Source organism: Dermacentor silvarum, chromosome 7 (assembly GCF_013339745.2).
Source record: "Dermacentor silvarum isolate Dsil-2018 chromosome 7, BIME_Dsil_1.4, whole genome shotgun sequence".
Lineage (NCBI taxonomy): Eukaryota > Metazoa > Arthropoda > Arachnida > Ixodida > Ixodidae > Dermacentor > Dermacentor silvarum.
This window is the reverse complement of record NC_051160.1, coordinates 18,269,789-18,292,072: the sequence shown is the minus strand read 5'-3', so window position 1 is coordinate 18,292,072 and position 22,284 is coordinate 18,269,789. Positions and strand designations below refer to the sequence as shown.

The window sequence follows — 22,284 nt, the reverse complement described above, 5'->3', positions numbered from 1 at the left end:
ATTCTGTAGCAAGGAATTCCAACCAGCCTTATCACTCAAATAGGTTTATCAGTCAAACTGTGTTTACGACGGAATGTATTGCACATGTGCTCCCGTACACAACTCATCCAGCTCGGCCATTACCTAACAGATCTTATTTAATCAGTCTGGACTTACTTTATAATTTTACGTGATTTTACGGCATTACAAAATGAAACAACTTACTCGTTATTTACGCACTCTGGGTAGCTTAAATCTAAACACGCATATCCACAATACCAGACATTTCGAATATTGGGAAGCGCATCCCAGCTGAATTAAATACGGTGAAGATAAGTTATGCTGCATCATCCATGGGCATAAAATAATTTCTATGAACACGATTTAAATGTAGAGCATTTTACACTGAACCAATTAACTTATATAGTATTATATTGATCTCGGATTTTACTGTGTATTTTATTCATTTCTTTGTGCAGTGTTTGTTTATGTCGCGGTGAGCTATGCAAAAAAAAAGAAAAATACTTGTGTACCATGGAATGAGTCATGCGAACTATGTGAATCAGGTATTCATTACAAAGTTTTGTTTTTTTCGTGCCTGTTTTCAGTGCGATTATATCTTTCGCAGTTTCAGACCTTCGTGAATCTTATGTAGTCTGTCAAATGAGGTATCGTTCGATAAGTGGGTGACGTAATTCTGATCCGTCTCCAAGTTCCAGGAGGTGAGAGCTTCGTCAAGCTGCCTAAAAGAATATTTTTTTCTTACTACCTTTTTTTTCAAGCTTGTTCAAGTTTATTTGTGTTTATCAAAACATAATTACAGGAATAGAATATGCAAAAAAAGGGCCAGCCGATCGTACCGGTGCCCATTATACATAATTGACGCAAGCAAAGAAGCAAATTACAAACGAGCAGCAAAATCAGTATTTCAGCAAGACATCGAAAGCCAAAGTATCAGTGCAAGTCAACAAAGTTGTCTTATCTGAAAAGCCGGCAATTTAATCAAGAAACAGGAACTCATGCTAACAGTGTAACTATATAAGTTACATTAACAACAATTGTGCATCATTATCACATAAAACTAATTACAAACACCATTTAAAAAGGTACCATAGACGAATGCATATCAAATGGGGTTATTTATTCAAAAGGTGGCTTTTTATAGATTTTTGTTTAGAAATTGAAAGAGACGAAGATGTTTTGATGTTTGAAGATGACGGAGCTCAGCGACCGCCCGTGATTGCGCAATGAACGCAGTTATATGTGTGCGGGTGCATCACCTTTCTTCCATGCCTTCTCCCTTTCTTCTTTTTTTCTGCCCTATTCCATCTCCCCCAGCGTAGGGTAGCAAACCAGGTGCAACCTGGTTAACGACCCAACCTTTCCGTTTCTTTTTCTCTGCCTCTTTCTCTCTCTCTCTCTCTAAATTTTCATGTTCAGTATCGTGTATGAAATAATAAGGTTGTTCATATGCATGCGCTCCCGTACATAACAGTCCAAACAACACAATATTACAAATAAGTTTTTGATGTGCCCGTTAAAAGTGGACCGTGCTGTAGGCTCTTTATGAAACTACAACATCGAGTCCTTTTATTCAGTCTTATCCTTGATTAATAAGCGTATTACTTGATTTGTGAAACCATGTGGCTGACAACTTGACATCACCAAGGAGACGCGACGTCTCACTGTAATTGATGCCCAAATGCAAGTCTACGTATTCAAAGATGAAATATTTGTCGAGCGCTGATGCAGGCAATGCCATAAACTGCGATTCTGATAGCAGTTACCTGTCACAGCAAGAGAGAAAAAGAAAATCAAGAGACAGACATTTGTAAAATTACTCATTGGAATCAACACTTGTAGACTTTAGGCTTCATGATGAATCCTAACATAAAATTCTGCACTTTTTACAGCCCAGCTTCAGAATTCTTGTTTAAAAAAAAATTGTCTTAGTGTCACACTACATTACAGCTTCAATAAACTACGGTTTCGATTTTACTTATCAAAACAGCTATGTTCTGGCGGGTAGGGCAGGTTTTTTTTTTTTTTTTTTTTCTAGACTACTCTGACTTTAACATAGAAAATTGATGTTAGTGCCGGCGCCTGTGTCTGTTTCCTCTCCATTGTACTATGTGAATATAGGAATTCCTTCTTTAACCGGAAGCTCTTGTCGTTGCTCTATAATATAGGATTGCAACTATCACCAGCCCCCCTCCCACCCCCTTTGTATTACTACTAAGTGACACAAGGGGTTGCCCGCTACTCCACAACATGACTTGTGGACTGACGTCTTGTTTTTATTTGTGTATTATTTTCGTGACTACCTTAGACAAGCGAACGCGTAAAACCAACACCACCTAGATAGCTATCTAGGCGGTGTTGTTAAAACGCGAACTATTCGTAGAAGCTCCGATTAGCTAGCCCGGCACACCTCGAACTACGGTCGAGAAGGCAGCCGATATTCTAACATAAACACAGCAGCACGTGGTGCCCTCCTATCACGCGGTGCGCTAACATGTCAGCGTCCGTTCATAGGCACGACGCTTGCTTAGCACGGCACGCACTTCGCCTCGAGCTGTCATGACACACACCCTATTAAAGGCGTATACCGGCTTTGGATTCGCTACTTGCACACTCGTGCAGGCCGCTCGCTTTCCGTGACCGCTGACATTATGACCGAGCTGGGGGAGGGATCGCAATTAGAGAAGCCTCTGCAAAAGTGGCGGCCGCGGCAGCAGTAGCAGCAGCCGTAACGGAACATCTACGCATTACGGAGCATCAGACGTCACATCAGCGGCCGTCGTCGGTCGGTCGCCCGCGTAGCTACGCTCGACGACAACGTCTGGCGCTTTCGTCGGCCACGCGAACGTCGCCGTCGTCGTCAGACGCAGCGGGCCTCCCGGGCGGCGCGCTAGCCGCAAAAGCACCGCCCCTGGGCAACGCGCTCGCCGCTGCCGCCGCGCCGCCGCTCGAAAGAGGGCGCGCGGTCCGCGCCTCACTCGCGGTGACCGCTGTCCCCGCGACTGAAACTCCTCCTCTCCATCATCTCTTCCCTTCTACTGCTTCTCTCTCTCTCTTCCAGCCGCGGCCCGCCGGCGTAAGAGAGAGAGAGTGAGGCTTCGCTGTGCACGGTGGAGAAGGGAAGGCTCGCCTGCTGCTGCTGCTGCTGCCGCTGCCGTGGCTAGAAGCACGGCGTTAGGCCTGAGGGTGGGGGGAGGAAAAAGCAAAAAAGAAAAGCGAGGGGTGGGGGGGGGGGGGGGGGTCGAAAAACGCTCCAGCCAGCGGCGAGTCGCCGTAGAGGAGACCGCGTTGAGCGCGCGCGAGCCTAGGCGAGCTCGCGGACAAGCCCGGCGAGAGACACGGACGCGCCGGGGCGGCGTGCGTGCTCGTGTTGTTTCTTTGCTTTGTTTTTCTGTTTCCCCTCGCCCTTTCCTCCCCCCCGCCACCAGCACCGCGGAGTGCCTTGCTTTTAGTTTTTGTTTCTTCGGCTTCCGAGTCTCTCGATCGACTCCTCCCCCTTTCGTTGTGCGCGACATCGTCCGCGTCGACGACGACGGTTTGCTGCTCGTGTGTGTCCCCCCATCGTGTCCGAGGGAGAAGAGAAGCGCCGCCGGCGGCAACAACGTGGTTCTCGAGCGCGCTTACTACATCGGGCCCGCGGCGACCGCGCGGCGGACCGGAGTCCTGGAGTGTGCCCCGCCGTAGCAGACGACACCGTAGCAGACGCTGCGGCGGGTTTAGCAGACGATGCCGCCGAAAAAATCGTCTGCTTCGATCGTCTGCAGTAGTGTCGTCGGTGTTGTGCGTGGTGCCAGTGTGTGTTTCCGTTACTCGGTGGTGCGATCCGGAGTGTGACAGCACCGACAACGAGTGACATCCCAGTGATTCTTGTCGCCGTCGCGGAGTGTGATGTGCTGGCAGCGTCGCTTGTGTTTGCGGCAACGATTCGTGTTGGGATCATCTCGCGGCGAGCGCGTTGTCGTCGGTGTGGTTGTTGTGTGCCGTGGTTTGCCGAGGCGGGAGAGAGAGTGAGGGTTGCGACGGTATTTTTTTTTCGTAGACACCCTTCCTTTCTTCCTTCATCCACTAACGGGACGCTCGAGTCGTCGGCGGTTCAACGTTCGTTTCTCCCGCGTTCGGCGGTTGAAAAGAGCGACGTAAGCGAAGTTGTGCCCACAAATCTTGCGAACCCTCAGAGAAGCTGTCGACCTGGCCCGGCTCTGCAATCTCTTTCAAACAGTCAGCGACGACTGAATAGCGTACGTCAGTTTTCCCACACGTGACATACCAGTTGGGGGCGGCCGGAAAAACACGAACGTGTTAGTAGCGCGTCCTGGGAGTCTCGAAAAAAAAAAAAAAAGAACAGAAGGAAAGAAAACGCGTTATACCCTAATTACTACCACGCCGGCATTCATTTCCATTATACCTTTACCCTTTCCACCGCCGCTGAAAGAAACCCTTTCCCGCCGAACGTTACAAAAAAGAAAAGAAAAAAAAAAGCTGTCACTCAACTTGTGACAACCTCCTCCCCGACGCAATCCGGAAGAAGGTTTTTGTTTGCCCCGTACCTTGTACGCTTTATTTTTAGTTTTCATTCGAGCAAGTTCGGATAGTGCGTAATCCTGACACGAAAACACGAAATAAATGTGACAAAGAACAGAGACGACCGGAGAATTCGAACTAATACCGGTGACGTCACATCGAGGTTGTCTAGTACCGACCCGTAAAACGACGGCGACGGCGACAACAACAACAACAATAACAACAACAAAAGTGAAACAACGGAAATCGTATCATCAAAGTCTGCGAGCCAATATCGAACCCTGAATCTGACGTTGTGCCACGGCCACGAATTTTTTCGCCAGTCACGGCTCGCAGCCGGACATACTGCGTCGTCATCGACACCAGAAGTGAACGCGTAGTGGACGACGGTCCTCTGTCCGTTTTCAACGATCGTCGGCGAGTTTGACGTCATCGTGACGGTGCGAAGACTCAGTGATACGGCGAATACGAGGATTGGATGTTCGCGCCGCTTTTCCAGCGAGATCGTCTTCGTGTGGACAACGTCGAGGGTTCGCATCTTCCATCGGCTTCGTCGATGTTACGTGTCCAAAGGTCGTCGACGGTGACAGCGGTTGTGTGAAAAAGCTTTTTTTGTTTTTTTCTTTGTTCGTTTCTGTGTGAAGCGGAGTTTGAGGTCGTCTCGGCCCAGGTCTGAAGTGGCCACGGGCTCTGTTCGGCTGTCGCGCCCGGTGTGGACTGTTTGACTCCGGGGTTGACGACGCCAAACTGGACGACGCCGATGCCATGTCACGGCGAAAACAGGACAAGCCCCAGCCGAGGAAGCGCTCGGTTACCGGTAAGTGTCACTGCATATCATGTTACGTTATTCTATACGTCACTGAGATAAGGGTAAAAGGGGGTTAAGTGGCAAAGGCCCTTTGGACGGCTTGACCATTTCTGACTACCTCAAAGATAACCAATACAGTGTAATCAGTGCACGAAGGTAGATATATTACTTGGCAGACAACGCAGAATAATGCTTCGATAGCGAACAACAAATAGTGAAACATTGCTTTCTCCAGAAACCTGAGCAACCTCTCGGAACTGCCAAACACAATTAGAAAGAACGCTAGTACAATGCTGCACAGACCATACGCGTCCGTTATTCTTGTATATAAAACGAAAGGGGCCCACTATCAGAAAATAACTGATATTACTTGGCTAACAGCGCAATGTCGCTTGGATACCGAGCAAAGTATGGTACGGCATTGATGACAGTATGCAATTCAGCAGCCTCTCGTAATATTCCGAACACAAGTAGTAACGCTACAATATTGTGTTGACAATACATGCGCACTATATTGTCAATTAAAAAGAAGCGTACACATTACATTACGTGAGAAGGCAACGGTAAGGTAATACAATCATGCCTAGTAACTATACGGATCAAAGAGAGGTATTTGCGCACGTTTCACGTTGTGACACCTGAATTACTGCTGCTTTTACACCCTGAATGACTGGTACTTGGAATTACTGGCTCATCGTCTGGTATTTTCGTACAAACACGTGCGTCACGACGTCTAGTTTGGTGGTCTTCCGTGTTTCTCGCCGTACTTTCTTTTCTTTATGGTGTGGTGCACTTCGTGTTGCCAAGTAAATGTGTTCGTAAATTCTACGTCTGGCAATGATGCGCGTTCCATATAAACATCACACAGTATGGTCATGTTACAGATCATAAGGCAAAGGCTGAGAAGTACGGCGAGCTACTGTCTTTTGATTTTTTATTGAAACTGAAAATAAAAGGAACAGGTGTAGTCACCCGATAACAGTGACTGCTACTCTTTTTAGCATAGCAGTAACAACAGTGTAAAAAAGTATGTATATGTAGTAAGAAAAGGAAAAAGAAACAAAGTCCTAAAAGGCCAAAAATCCACAGTACACAGTCCTACACACTCACGAACATATAAAAGGCCAAGACGAGCTACTGTCCAGAGATGGGTGAATGACATTATCTTTGCGAGATTCCTGCTACTTTTTCATAAATATACTACTATGCGACACTAACATGATTCGAAATATCTGTTCCCACGAAAAGCCATCATTGAATCGTCTACAAGCAAAGCGCTGTGTACATAGTACAAGTAGAGAGAGAGAGTGAGAGAAGAAAAGGGGAAAGGCAGGGAGGTTAACCAGAGGGGAAGGCCGGGTTTGCTACCCGACGCTGGGAAGAAGGTGAGGGGAGAGTCCTCGTTCTTGGGTGAGCCATCGATATGCCCCAGAACCAAGACGTTTACAGGCTATAACACTGGAAAGCGGCCCACGACGTAAATTCAAAACTGGCTCATTCGCACGTTCTTGCAGGCATGTATGTACCGCCACTGTCATACTTAACGCGAACGCAGAAGAGACATTTATATCGGTTTAACTCGGATAAAAGTAGTTTGTAAGGAGCAAACGCTAAGTGTTTTGGGAAAAAATCTATAAGAAATTCAAGGCAAAAGATCTAGCAATCACTAGTAACCCACGGAGCATACATATAGAATCAAAAAGGCGCTTTATGTGTTTGGGCTAAGTATGATTGCGGCTGTACAAACTCGCTTCCAGTGGTTTGTTCGGTTTGCTGGGAGAACTAAACGTAAGCATACGAAGTTAAAAAAAAAAAAACTGCATGAAAACCATCGGCGATGATTTTCAATGTAAACGAATAGCAGGAACGCTTCTATAAAGCTAATCACTTTCATAAAGGAATGATACACTTAAAGGCGTATATTGGTAACGTGGAGTCGGGATATTTACGTAAACGTTCGTTATTTTATTGCGTAACCTCGTAGAGAACACACCTGCTAACCAGCACAACTGTGGCTGGTAGCATAAGCTCGTGACAGCGCGTGCGTCTCATAGAGATGGAATTTATTAAAATGCATATAAAATTGAGGGCGCGTTTGGCGAACGTGCCCCACAACTCCGTTTCACGAGAGTAATACCGGTGTCACTCGTACACTTCTGATTGCGATCGGGGCCGATCCGGATTCAGCTTGATCGAGATTGAGTGTTGCTACACTGTCACTTGGGATCGCGATCTTGCGGGATCCGGATAATCGCGATTCGTCAATCGCGATCGCAGGCTGACGTCTGCGCCCTCGAGCGCAGGTACTCCTAAAACGCTAAAAACAAAATGGGAAGGCAGTTCAATAAAAAACGTTTAAGAACCCTTTTATCGGCAATAGTGAGCTGTAAAATTGAATATTGTCCGAATTTAACCATATCTTGCAAATCTGAATTTGTACCCAAGGCATTATGCAGTTATGAAAGTTGCAGACGATCAGCAGGCGATAATAACTCGATCCGGATCGTTGGACGGTGTAGCAGCAATCATTGTTGTTCGCGATCAAGAAGCCCGATCGGGATCGGCCCCGATCGCGATCAGAAGTCTACGTGTGACACCGGTATAACGCGCCCTTTGCATTGGAGCCTTTGTACACTGTAAAATCGTGTACACTCTTAAAGGTCAGGAGTGTAAGTCTGTTTATAACGCACACCCTTACATCCAGAAACAGAGAACCAGAACACCATGGTTCTCTGTTTTTCGGTGTAAATGAGGGATTTATAGACCGATTTACTCTCTCATTCACTTTTAAGGGTGTACCCGATTTTACAGTGTATGGGCAGTAAAAAAGTGCTACCGCCGACTAGTAAAACGGCCCAAAGAGCCCAAGTAAGCGCTATCGGCTTTAATGAAGTCGAAGAAAATTGCAGCTTGGAATATATAACTTCCTCTGACGCCAACGTTTGTAACGCTTGCTGTCGTTTATGGGGTCGAGTTGAGATAACACTCACGGCTAGAGCAGGTTTGTTTATACAGCGAAACGCGTTCGTGACTCGGTGATCTCGAAAAGACGTGTCGACGGGTAAGGAGCGCTCCAGGAAATATACGTATATTCTCTGCGTCTGTGGGACGGAAAGTTTGCGCCACTTGAAGGGACACTAGAGATAGCTGTTAAATCTCTTTAAACTGGGAGCAACTTTTTTTAACATTTGTTCGCGCGTGCAAGGTATGTTGATGTTGTTCCGCGGTAGCAACATGTTTGTGGGGTCCTGCGTGGCCCAGCTCTGAGAGTACATTGATGTGTTGTTTGCATAAGTGTTTTTTTTTCGCTGTTGAAAAACAAAAAATACAAAAAAAAACGCGTTGCAGTTCTTGTGGATTTACGTTCCGTAATGTCCGAATAAACTTCGCTTTTGTCTGTAGGTTGTAGCGCTTGTTGTAGCAACGCCTGACTTTAACATAGAACTTCAGAAACGGAATTTATCGTTAAAGCATATGTTGAGATTTTTAAAAGCGACGTTATCTTAGCCTCTTCCTGCACTTTGGAGGTATCTATCTGAGCGCTGATAGGCTGCGCAGAGGTGCACGCTGATGTAAAAACACCGCGCTCCCAAAACTCACGAAAACCCAAACTTCCAACACATACATTTTTCCCAACTTTGACACTCCTTATGCGCGGACGCATTAAAAGGTGTTATAAAACACCTTTGCGATTTTCTCTCGCGCAAGCCAGCAGTGCTTTGCGGCGCTCGACATGCTCGCCGAGTTGCATAACGACGATTATATTTAACAAAGCCAGCGTCTTTCTTAGCGACTTTACCAGCACTTTTCCGTATCCGGATATGTTTCAAACTTCTTTCCTGGACCGTTCCCGTAGGTAGTGCACAGCCACGCCAATAAAATTGCATCATTTTCAGGTTTGAGCTCTGTTATTGTTTCGCACTTTTAATATTTAAGTCGGAGAAAGATTTAAGATAAAATGTATACGCTGTCGGTGTTTTCTTTCATGGCATTTGTTTGTGTGGGCTTCCATTCTCGAAATTCTGAGGAATAATTTCGTCAAGAATGTAAGACCTAGTCTGAGCAACTTTAGTGGCAGAATGGTGTGGCAATATAATCCGCATATGTCGCATCTCGTATTAGCATGACATGGCATACAGCGTACATATACCTAAACCTAAATATATACGGAACCTCACGGCGACGCCGACGGTGACGGCAAGGCATATAGCATACATACACCTAAATATGTACCAAACTTCACGCCGACGGCAACGCCAAGAACTTCGCTTGGAGTTTCCATACAACTGCTATCGCAATTATGCCATCGCAATTATCGCAACTATAGAAGATGCGCGCGCATCTTCTATAGCTATCGATGAAGATAGGAGTATTATGGGACTCGTTCGACTCCGAACTGTGCTACGCGTCTCCCATCGTACTGTGGCGCGTTTCTATACAAAGTCGAGCACGTCGTGTCTTGCGGTTCAACAACGTGTTAATGCTGAATAAATCGTCCGCTTTCTCTGCAAGGTCCGTCGTGGTTTCTGAGTGAATTCTCTGTGCGTCTCTCATCTTATGCTGTAATCTGTAAATGGAGAGACCTACACATTGCATTCCAAACCGTGCGTTGTGATTCAATGCACCGTTTTCCAAAACTAAGAAAACTTCGCTTACGTGGACAGACATCAGGGAATCGTTCTGCATCGTTTTGTTAAGCGTATCCGTCTCTCTGAAACAAGTCATTGAAGGCGCGACTCGTTGGATTTCCCACCGGGGGGAACATTGGCGCTGCGATCGTTCGATTACCATGGCAATGATGACAACGATACGTAGTACATGAATTTGTGTACTCTTCGTGCGTGTCACGATGTCCGACATTGTTGTGCCTTTATTTCTATTTTACGCTTTATCATCTCTTTGTCGGCCCATATTTCCAGGCATACTTCCTTGTAAACGCTTGGAGGTAATAGGATTGCTAGGGGCGTAATCGTTGCGGAAGTTGCATCCATAACGCAATATTTAGTATACGATGTACTTGCGAAGTCGCAAAAATCCTTCGAAGCCAGACGGACGTTATTTAGAGCCAAATCGGAGGTGTGTACTATACCCGTTCATTCCCAAACATTGTTCAACCGTCATATGCTGGCAGCACTCGCGGCCACTATAGCGACAGACTTCGCTCCAGTAATTTAAATTACACCATGGCCGACTCAAAGTATAACACACACACGCGGTCGACGAAGAACAACTTATTTGGGGCGTTTCAAAACGCCACGAACGAGAGTAAGTCGAGTTGTCGAGAATGAGTCAACGTGTTGAGAGTGAGCCGACTTGTTGAGTGTTGAGAGTGAGTCGACTTGTCGAGAGTGAATCGACTTGTAGAGAGTGAGTCAACTTGCCGAGAGTGATTCGACTTGTTGAGTGTTGAGAGTGAGTCGACTTGTCGAGAGTGAGTCGACTTGTCGAGAGTGAGTCGACTTGTCGAGAGTGAGTCGACTTGTCGAGAGTGAATCGACTTGTCCAGAGTGATTCGACTTGCTGAGAGTGAGTCGAGTTGTCGAGAGTGAGCTTGATCTCTTAAACAGCAACTGCATATACATGGGGCGCGTTTGCGACGTATTTATGGCTGCTCCTCGTCGGCGTCAGAGCGCTCGTTCAACGTTATGCGATGACAGCGGCGTAATCCCGGCCGAGAGCGCAGTTTCGTGTGATTCTCGAATGAAGCTGGTACACCTCATACAAAGTGTTTCTTGCATTTATACCTAAAGGCAAATCTGACGCTATATAACGTATATGCGAGTTAAATTTAGAAACCAGTAGGTCGTTCGAAGCAAAGGAGGCGAACGTTAGGCATGTAGTACTCGTCTTTACCACGCTGGATGGATGAATGAATAAATTGTGCTCAAAATGGGATGGTTTTTCGACCTATATACGCTATAGGGATAAAGCGTTGTACCGCTGCCAGTGCCTGCTATGTGCAAGTGCCGGGTTTCACTCTGTTGTATCTTTTGGTACGAAACTATATGTAATACAGCTGAGCCATAAAGCTTTACCCGTTATGTAATTGCAAAAAGAAAACTCTACTCCCTTCCAGACCGCGTTTAAGCGATTGCAACAGAGCGTGGTTACGGCGAAGCGTGAAGCGGAATACGTGCCTGAGACGGACGTTGCTATACGCCTGCAATACGCTGCTAGACGCCTGCAATACGCTGCGTGTGGCCGCGTTGCCGAGACGCTCGCGTTAGACGCGCGCAGCTATACGATGAGCGGCGTATGGACGGTCTACTCTGTTTACAAGGATCTCGGTAGTAACGATTTGAAAGTACGCGTACAAATGTTAGCCTAATTCGGGATTGTTTTCAGGGTGACGTTGCTAACCAGTTGGCCCCCGCACTAGCGCCAAATGGCAGCTTTAGACACACAGGCACATGTGTATAATATTCATCTTGACTGTAGCGCACTGCAGTAATTTTTATTATCATATTTTTTTTAGTATTTTCGTGCCACGATTGTGCCTGCAGCGGCCTGCGCAGCGCGCAGTAATTGTAGTTTCGCGGGAGCCGGAAGAAAACTCGAATGATATATATATATATATATATATATATATATATATACATTCCGAATCTGAAGGGGATCACAAGAAGTTCGATATATAGGTATTTCGATGTCTAGTATAAAGATTTTGGACAAAAATTTTCAACGGGATTTTACTGCTGTTCGTTATACACACTAATTCGTTATATATGTTGGTTCGATATATCCGGGTTCCACTGTATATGCTGCTATGTATACGTGTCCTTTCCCCCCGTCAGACAAGGAATAAGGCGCCATTCTTTCGTGCAAATATCTCGTCATGTATTCATGTTCATTATTGAAAGGGAAAAATAACCTTCAGACTCTATAGTGCCTCGCTTGGTTAGCCTCCCACGTAAAATTTAGAAGTACCCGTCGGTGATTTGGGGAAACTGTTAAGACATCTGCAGCGCCAGTTGAATACGACTCCCGAAAAATGCAAGTATGAGCCAAGATTCCTCCGAACGATATTTCTACGCTCATTTCACTTCATTTGCTTTAAAACTTTTCAAACCGAGATTATGCCTGGGATAGCTTTATGCCATAGCCCAGTGGTATTTTTCTTTGTGTTCGATACTGTATATGCAGGCTTGGCGTCACATAGGGGTACACATAAAGAATTTTAAAAGCGAAATTCTCGATACTAGTAAGTTTCCTTATCCTCGATATATTTAGATGTTGCAAAATTGTTTCATAGACCAAGCATTATTGGCTTAATTAGGCAAAGTGACCGAAGAGTGGAGAAGGGAGGGGGGGGGGGGGGTGGGGAGGAGGGGGGCGTGACACGATCGACTTACCTTGAATATTTAGTTCGATCCAAGATAAGTCTTTAGCGAGTCGTATGAATCTTTGCCAGTAGAGTAAAAAACAAGATCACCCAGGCGCCGTGTTATATTTCGATTGTGTTACCTGCTCTGCGAGAGTTTACGAAATAAGTTAAGGTGACCCAACGGCGGGCACAGGTCAGCATATTGGGCAGCCGGTGTCGAAAAAAAAGTTGACAACCTTTTGGATAAAACTGTTGACATATAGCGATAGCCTTGTGCTACCACGGTATGTTGGCGTATGCCCTGTCCTATTGAAGTCCCTCCTCTCCTCTCCTTCTCCAATCCAATGAAATACGACGCACTTCGCAAAATGTCAGCGTTCGCCACTCCGTCGTGTATATATCTTGTTCCACATTTGGGAGAACATGACGGCGTATATAGCGAATTGGCAAGTACGCGTGAGTAAATTGGCAAGTGTTTACAGAAGGAAATTGAGAAGCAGAAGTTGTTAAAATCCTGTAGATGTACAAAAAAAGGGCCAACTGTCTTCATCGAGGCCTCTTCACCTCAGCCAGACACGAAGGGCCTTAATCAGGAACACGACAAATAGATGTACGTCTCTTGACAAGAAACCGAGCTGCGCGGAGGCTCTTCTACAGTTTATCTTAGAGGCAAATCTGGAACGGTAAATCTGATAGGACTATCACTATACCGTATGAAACATCCGGGCAAATACTTCATTTACCTACGTTTACCCTCACACGAGAGAGAGAGAAACTCTCTAGAAGTATGCATAAGCCTCTGGCGGACTGCACGGATACCTTCAGGGCTTATGAAAATCAAACACATTACAGTCAAACAGAAAGAAAACGAAAAAATAACGGCATAGACCTGAGGGTACACAATCGAAGCCGGATATATGGAACCCAGATATAACGAATTATTGTGTATAACAGACAGCAGTGAAATTCCCTCGAAAATTTTTGTATACAATTTTTATTTTGTATATCGAAATACCTATACATCGAACTTTTTTCGTGGTCCCCTTCAAATTCGATATAACCAGGTTCGACTGTATTAGAAATATTTGTGCTACGTTTGGGGCGGATGTCAACTTCACAATTGAAGGCTGCGCGATAATTTGCTCTTACACATCTCGGTCCCTTGTCACCTTGATTGCTCGTACTAGCTGACGATGTTTAAACTGACATTAAGAGGGAAGCAAGGGGATGTGGAGCTGAGCAACAACCATTCGGTTTCCCACACGGTAATTTTATGGCGGGGCATAATTTAACATTGTACCACTGCGCTATCGTTTTTTTTTTTTTTTTTCTGTGATATAATGGCAAGAGCAGTGCGAGCTTGCGTGTTCCGCGCATGCGCCGTCGATACTGTGACAGCACGGAGGTGCGAATGCGCCTCGAGCGTTCGTATAATTGCCATTGCAATTAAAATTTTGCATGCCGCAAACACAGGGTGTTTGAGCGAAGACCTTCAGAAATTTTTAAAGGTTACCTGTGGCAGATAGCATAATTCTAGTTCATGAGCTGGTCTGCTCGAAGAGGCGGACATTACTTGCACAAGAAATTGAGATGCGTAATCGACTAATTAACAAAAATTCACTAATTAAGTTTCTAACTAATTACCTCATGTCCCGTATTGCAATTTACGAATTATAGCCGTGGAGTTCGCAAGGCGGATCCACTTCGAACGAATTCTCGGGATGACACCAGTTTCGCGGTATTAATTCCGGAACTTTGCGGAGAAGTTACACGGATGTTATCGTTGTTTATGGTAATGAGCGGCGGTTAGGTATAAAAATGTGAAACTGTGCAGCTTTGATATTTATATTGTGGTTAGACTGACTCTATAGTTTATACAAGAAATGCAAAGGTTTGTACGCTGCACTTTGATTCCAAAGTTTATTCTGTGGAGTAAGTTAAGTTTCTTTATGTTTGTTTTCTTTTTCACTTGAGAATGAGGTACAAATATACGATCCACTATCAAAGGTAAATTGTAGCTGGTACTAAAGCCAATATAACTTAAACGCTTACACTTTATCAAAAGAAAAGAATGGCTGATGGGACAAATTAGGCTGACATCTATGCATTCAGAAATATCCTGCATGCCTTTATGTTGATTCAGCTATAATCGTTAGCCAAATGGGCGTTCCGTTTAATAGTGAACCGTACTGTATTTCTTGCGGGGAATGCACACGAGGGCGTTTCCACTCTTCCGCAATGTTGAACGATATATTGTTCTTAATCCGAAGTTTCGATTGGTCCATTTTACTAAGTACAGGGTGCTTCACTTAACTTGGGCCAAACTTTAAAAGTATGCAAATGCTACGCAGCTGGGCAGAACCAAGGTGATGTTGTTTGCCGTCGCTTGGAGGTACATTTTTTACATTCGACCTAACTAGAGAATCAGTCTTGATTATTTAATCGAGTAATTAATCAACTTCTCAAATATTATAATTAGATGAACAGTGTCAATGATAAAGTTGTCGAGCAACATGAGGTACTCCTGATACAGATTTGTGTTGCTCAATACGTGCTACATAAAAGTGTTTTTTTCCGAGCGTGAAAGAAGCCCGCGAATACACGCAAAGTTCCTCGAGCGGCCAGTCGCGCGGCAATTTGCGTGTGTTCGCGGGCTTCTTTCACGCTCGGAAAAACACTTTTAGGTAGCACGTATTGAGCAACAGAAAGCTGTATTGGGATTTTCTCACGCTGCTCTAGAATTTCCTAATTGACACTGTTCATCTAATTACAATAATTGAGAAGTTTCTAATCAAAACTAATGATGTAATTAGGCGGAATGCAAAAAAAAGATACTCCGAGTATCTGCAAGCAACGGCAAACAACATTACCTTGGTTTTGTCCAGCTACGTGGCATTTGCATGTTTCTGAGGTTTGACCCAAATTAAGTGAAACACCCTGTATAGGTTTGCGTTTTCACCGTATACATCTAACGACTGACATTAGGATGTTTGATACGCCACCCGCCCGCGCTGCTGCAACACAGTAGAATATCGCAATTAGTGTCGACGCTTTTAATATACAACTACGCTATGGACACGTTATCGTAATTAGGTCCGACCTGTGTGTCTGCCCGTCTGTTGAACTTCTACGCGTGTTTTCTCGCATGCGTGTACAGACTCCAGGCCCTCGGCCGAATGTCTCATTTGCGTCCGTTTGCCTCATCGGGGTCTGGCATTTGGACGGCCGTCTCGGCTTGATAAGTTTAATTGGCTTCGCCGCGACACATGACATAAACGCGTGACCTCTCATCTCCCACTCCGTGGCTATGTGGGAAGCGAGCGAGAAAAACCGACGCGGTGGTATAAATGCGAACTGCTGCGACCGCTTTTATGCAAATCTTGAGCTGCGGGCCTTTTGTTGGCCGTGTGGCTTATACGGCGTTGTATACGGGGTGTCTCAACTATCATGCACCAAGATTTAAAAATATGCAAGTGCCACTTAGCTGGACAAAACCGAGGTAATGTTGTTTGAGATTGAGATTATTAGTAATGGTTGTTTGAGATACTAAGATTATTTCTTGCATTCGCCCTAATTGCATGATTAGTCTTAATTAGTTAATCAACTTCTCAAATATTACAATTAGATATCTAATACTGTTAACGTCGGTGGCGTCACCACTCCGGCCGCTCACGTTCATTGTGAAGTCCATGGATTTCGGACAAAAGGGCGTGGAAACGCTCTCCTATAGGTATTAGCGTGAAAAGCTGAGAAATGCGACTTGCCACAGTCGCCTTCACGTAAACGAGGCTTATGCGACTTCGAGGAAGTCAATCCGGTGCCCTGCACGCACCACACGCGGCGTCCTTCGTAACCGGTGCCCGGTGATGTTTGGGGACCGTTAAAACCACCCACCATTTAATTTATGCTTCGTCAAATCACCTATTTTCTAACGCTCTGGGACAGTCGTCGCCGTTATAGCCTTGCGACGACCGGCAGGAACGCGGTCAATTTTAAGTTCGCGCATTTCCGCCATGTCACGGTGCATGGCAAGCTTCTCTTTCGATCTGGGCTTCTGTCGGGGATCCTGTTTTGGAGATCTGCGGTCGAGGTTACGGAGGCCAGATGCCAGTGCACTTTGTAGGGCCAGGTTTCATTGTGAAGTCTTGTAGCTTATTACAGATTACATGACACGCGGTATGCGGACAATATCTTGAAAGGCTTGCTGCTGGCAGTCACTCGAAGCTCAATGAAATCGTTACGTTACGGCGCGTAATAAACTATATATAGAGGCCGTGTGCGCCGTAAATAAGTGCTTCTGTAGGAACCCACTCACTCCAGTTTAATATATATTATCGCCAGTGTCGTCACAGCTGCGTTTAGACGATGAATGAGTGAACGAATCTGTCGTATATTATCAGGGTGATAAAAAAAGAGCATCGGGATTCGCATAAATAGTGCTTCCGGAAGTCCCGAAGAAAATTCTGCGAGATGAGCGATATGAGTGTACAGATGATTATATATATATATATATATATATATATATATATATATATATATATATATATATATATATATATATATAGGTAATGGCGCTGCTCATGCAAGTGGCACGTCCTGTGAAATTCGATTTGATTTATTAATACAGTTGAACCCGGATATATCGAATTCGCATATAACGAAATTACTCTGTTTAACGAACAGCAGTAAAATGCCCTCGAAAATTTTTGTATACAATTTTTATTTTATATGTCGAAATACCTATATACCGAACTTTTTTGTCATCCCCTTCAGATTCTATATTTCCGGGTTCGACTGTAATAATAATAATAATAATAATAATAATAATAATAATAATAATAATAATAATAATAATAATAATAATAATAATAATAATAATAATAATAATTTCTAATGTGCACAGGAACAACCTACTGGGGCCGTATAATGTACCGATTATTTCATAATTCAATCTTTCATTCTAATTCAATCTAATTCAAATGCAAAAAACGTCCGCATGCTGTGCATTGTGTGCACACTAAAGATCCCCAGTTGGTGTGCAAAATTATTGCGGAGTCTCTCACTGAGGTGTTCCTCGTAATCTGATAGTGGCTGTGGCTCGCAAAAAAACCTCCGAATAAAATTTCGTTTTGAAATCTTTTTGCCCTTTTTCCATTGGCTGGCAAGTGGCCACGCCTACGTTATTGCCGGTATCTTCCACTCGTTGCGATTGATGATAAGGAATCAACAGAATCGTGGACAAAGGATCTCTACTATATGACCCCAGGTTTCTGCGCTGGCGCTCGTGAAAACGGGAACAACATACACGAAGAATAAAATACATAGATAAGTGCCCGTCCCACGGTATTCGGTTGGGCTCAACAAATAGGCTGATTCGGTCAAAGAAATTGTGACTAATGCAGGGCAAAAGAAGGCGGGCGCTCGGAAGCTACCAAACAAAGCAGTCTTCAATGATAATTCGAGATGCCAAGCTCGGTAACTGTTACAAGCGGAACAAGACGGATATACTTACATCGATAAGCAAGAATAAAAAGTACACACATCGAACGGTGATGGTTTAGAATGATAAGTGGATAAAGAACATTGATCGATATTTCTGAAATTAGGGTTACGAAACCGGCCTAAGTGCTGCTTCAATAATATAGTAATAGCCGCCTGGTCGCATAAGACCACAGTATAAAGAAATTTTATCGCGAGCGATACGGACGTTATAGCCAGATTGTATTATGTCATAAGCATCGTCATTCCCACAAGGCGACACAGTTATGCACAAAAGTGATTCTTGTCGCATTGTCGGACACTTCTTTGTCACGTTTTTCGACTGAGAAGAAGACATGCCATAAGGTGAACGTGTTTGAAAGCAGAATATTTAAAATTTTAAAAAATTTCGAGACAACAACAACAACAAAAACAGAAACAGCGGTAACCACAACAACGACGACAACCTTAAAAAAAGAAAGAAAGAACACATTCTTATCACATATGCATTCCTCTTCATTTTTTTCTACCCGTTTCTATCATCCCCATCCCACTCCCCCGTCTGATACAGAGTAGCCAACCAGATGGTTACTCTGGATAAGTGCTTTGCCTTTCAACTATTATTCTCTCTGTCTCTCTGTAACTGGTTGCTTCCATTCTGATTACGCGTGCGGCTGTTACGTATATCGGGTTCAGGAGGGTTCGTACGATCGCTGCTTTCGGGGTCAGCTGCTGTGTTTCCCCGTTTTGTCCCGCTTCTGCCAAATAACCTCCTCTCGACATCACAAAAGAAGAAAAAAAACAGCCTCGCGAGGACCTAGTCCTAAGCGAAAGGTGCCAAGGACTCCGAAGGAAAGGAGGGCGACAGGTCGAAACAGAACGACGGGCCTCGCAGTCGAGCCATTCTCTCGCTGGGGCCTTCCGTCCTGTACGTATGCCGCGTGCATCCTTCTGGAAAGCACGGGGTGTCCTGACACGCTAACCGATACGAGAGAGAGTATGTGTGACCGTGTGTGTGTGTGACGATGTGTGTGACCGTGTGTGTGACTGTGTGTGTGATGGTGTGTGTGACCGTGTGTGTGTGATGATGTGTGTGACTGTGTGTGTGACGGTGTGCGTGACTGCGTGTGTGACTGCGTGCGTGCGTGCGTGTGTGTGTGATGATGTGTGTGACTGTGTGTGTGACGGTGTGTGTGTGTGACTGCGTGTGTGACTGCGTGTGTACGTGTGTGTGTGTGGGGGGGGGTGGGGGGTGCGTGTGTGTGTGTGACTGTGTGTGTGACGGTGTGTGTGTGTGACTGCGTGTGTGACTGCGTGTGTGATTGCGTGTATGACTGCGTGCGTGTGCGTGTGCGTGCGCGACGGTGTGTGTGACGGTGTGTGCGCGCTTCGCACACATCGCGCTTCAAACTTGCACGGAACGCGTAATGCCCGCAGCGGGGCGGCATGTGTTGTCGCCATTCTGCTAGTGAAATTTACCTGAGCAGCGCAATTAAAGCTCGGCTAAAATGCCACCACGAAGTCGACCTCCTCCCCTCCCCCTTTCTCTGTCCTGTTTGTTCGGTGAGTGGCTCAGAGTTCGCTCGGCCGCAAGGGAGAAATGAAAAACGCAGATTGATCGACGTCTTACTCGCTCTCTTGTTCTTGATTGCAGATGAAAGCTATCTCGCGGACTTTGCTGTCCTTCTTTCCCGGCAATTAGTGATGTCTTCATTCTTCGTTCGGACCCAAGTGCCGTGCACCTCTGCCGTAAAACGTAATTGGCTAAAGGAAGCAGCTGGCGCTTCTATCGCTTCGCGCTTTTCGCGCACTTGTTACAAGATAGGTGGTATTGTGGTGTTCTTTATTGCTCGGACTCCTGGACTACGTTCTCTTAGTACTAGTGTACTGAGAGAACGTAGTCTTTTCATTACCTGACGCTTATTGTATGATAGAAAACAAGAATGAATCAATGACAGAGAGAAAGGAAGGAAGGAAGAAAGAAGTGGCATGCAATATGCAACGCATTCTAGAACCAATCTGCTTAAAAGAGCCTACGCATCAGTACAATGACAAGTGTTATCGGCACATTTCTTTCAACCGGCAACTTACGTCATCATCGACGACATCATCAACCTAATTCATGCCTACTGCAGGTTAACAGAAGTAGCTCCCGCCAAGCTGTCTCCAATTACCCCTGTGTTGAGTCATCCTACGAATTTCGCAACGAATTTCCTAATCTAGTGGTATACCAGCTAAGGTTCGAACGTCCAAGACTGCGTGGCCCTCCACATTTGCACCTATCATGCCACTTTGAGCGATAACCGGCTATTCGCTCTATGCCATAGTACGTAACCTGCCAAGAAGTAGTTTTTTTTTTCTTGCACATTCTGATCTAGAATATGGGCTACCGGTGTTTCCCCTCCCCCTTTTTTTTTCGTTTTATTAACATGAACAAATAAGATGTTGGCGCCAATGTATGATCCCGGCAACTCCTTTTGAGATAAGTTACATGCAAATGTATCCCGCAGTATCGCAAAGGTAAAGAAGGCACTATACAATGACACATGATAAATATCACAAATACTACAGGTTACAGTAGAGATGCACAGACTTTCATAAGAGAGAGCCGTGCGTGATCAAACGAACGGCACAATAAAAATGTCACAAACATGACAACTGCAATACAGATACAGACAAAATGTCCCATGAGGGAAAATAGCATACAGTGTCCACACATACACGCTACACATATATACGTTCAGTGCTATATTCTCACCACCCAAAAATGCACATGCATTTCTTATCTTACTTCCTTAACAAAACGTCGTTTTATGCATTGAAGCACAAAAGTAACTGGAACGCCAATGCATTACTCCGCAAAGTTCGAGAATTAATATCTCGAAACTGGTGTCACTCTGAGAATTCGTTCCAAGTGGATCCGCCTCGCGAACTCCACGGCTAGAATTTGTAAATTGCAATATGGGCCATAAGATAATTAGTCAGAAACTGAATGAGTGAATGTTTATTAATTAGCCGATTATGCAATTAAAATTTTTATGGAAGTAATGACCAGCTCATGAACAAGAATTGCGCTATCTGCCACAGGCAACATTTGAACATTTTTGAAAGTGTTCGCTGAAACAGCCTGTGCGTCACTAATATTAGCTACGTAGTGGCCACTACACAGCCCACCGGTTGCACGTGGCTTCCGAACGCGAAACACCTCCAGTTGAGTTCAGATTGCGTTGCGATAGTCGTGACTCGTCATATGAGAAGCCACGGCTTTCGCGGCGAGGCGCCTGTATTCCACGTGTCTCCAACATCGGCGCTAGGTCGTGTTCGTGACGTCAGAGAAACTATCATCGCATCGCTCACAAGTCGTTACACCTCTCCCGAAGATCCCATCGCACTTGTGCGCGACACATCTCGCGCGAGCGCAATGATAATAGAGCACCGCGTTTGGCGGCTCGGAAGACCGTCGCTCGTCGTCTAATTTGCGAGACCTTCGGAGCTGCATGCCGAACAATGGTGGCGCCTCCTTATCATGCGCCAAGACCCGTGTAATGTATTCGTCGTTGTTCGCGAAGGGTTAAGGTACTTTCTTTCTTTCTTTCTTTCTTTCTTTCTTTCTTTCTTTCTTTCTTTCTTTGGTTTAGCTCTCGGAGGTGCTTGTTCGATGGTGCTGTGTGCGTGTTTTCTCCGATTGACTTTCTTCCGAGATGTCGCCTATTGATTTGCTGCTCCGCTGCACAGGCTTTGGTTTCGGGCTGTCGCGTGTCTGTGAATTCTTGCGGTATGTCTGCTGCGGCATTTGCTTGCGAGGTACAGTGGAATCTCGTTCATACGATTCTGCTTAATACGTTTTGTGGGATAATACGTGTTTTTTTCATTTCCTGGCCAATATCCTATAGGAGCAATGTATTTCGGATAATGCGATTTTCGCGATGATACGCTTTATTTTCCGGTTCCCTTGAAGATAGTATCAACGAGATTCCACTGTACGTATAGCGCGCGCGCGTACGCGAGGAGAGAGAGAGAGAGATAAAAGCGAAGGAAGGACTGTGAATAAGAACGGTAGAACATGGAGGTTAACCCAGAGGATATCTCCGGTTGGCTACCCCGTATTTGGGGAAGGGGAGGAGGAGCATGAAAGATAAGAGAAAAAAAAGAG

The 22,284-nt window shown here is 45.2% G+C and overlaps 1 protein-coding gene across 2 annotated transcripts in view; it reads left to right on the top strand.

Annotated features, from left to right (window-relative positions):
• Nucleotides 1-3,219: 3,219 nt before the first annotated feature.
• LOC119457644 (B-cell lymphoma/leukemia 11B) overlaps nt 3,220-22,284 on the top strand; it is a 509,436-nt gene continuing 490,371 nt past the window's right edge. For both annotated transcript variants that reach the window (XR_007467732.1, XM_037719277.2), the window contains exon 1: nt 3,220-5,338. Coding sequence is in view for 1 of the 2 variants with exons in the window: in XM_037719277.2 (XP_037575205.1) it covers nt 5,287-5,338 (52 nt within the window). In the remaining variant the exon portion in view is untranslated. The remainder of the gene's footprint in view (nt 5,339-22,284) is intronic.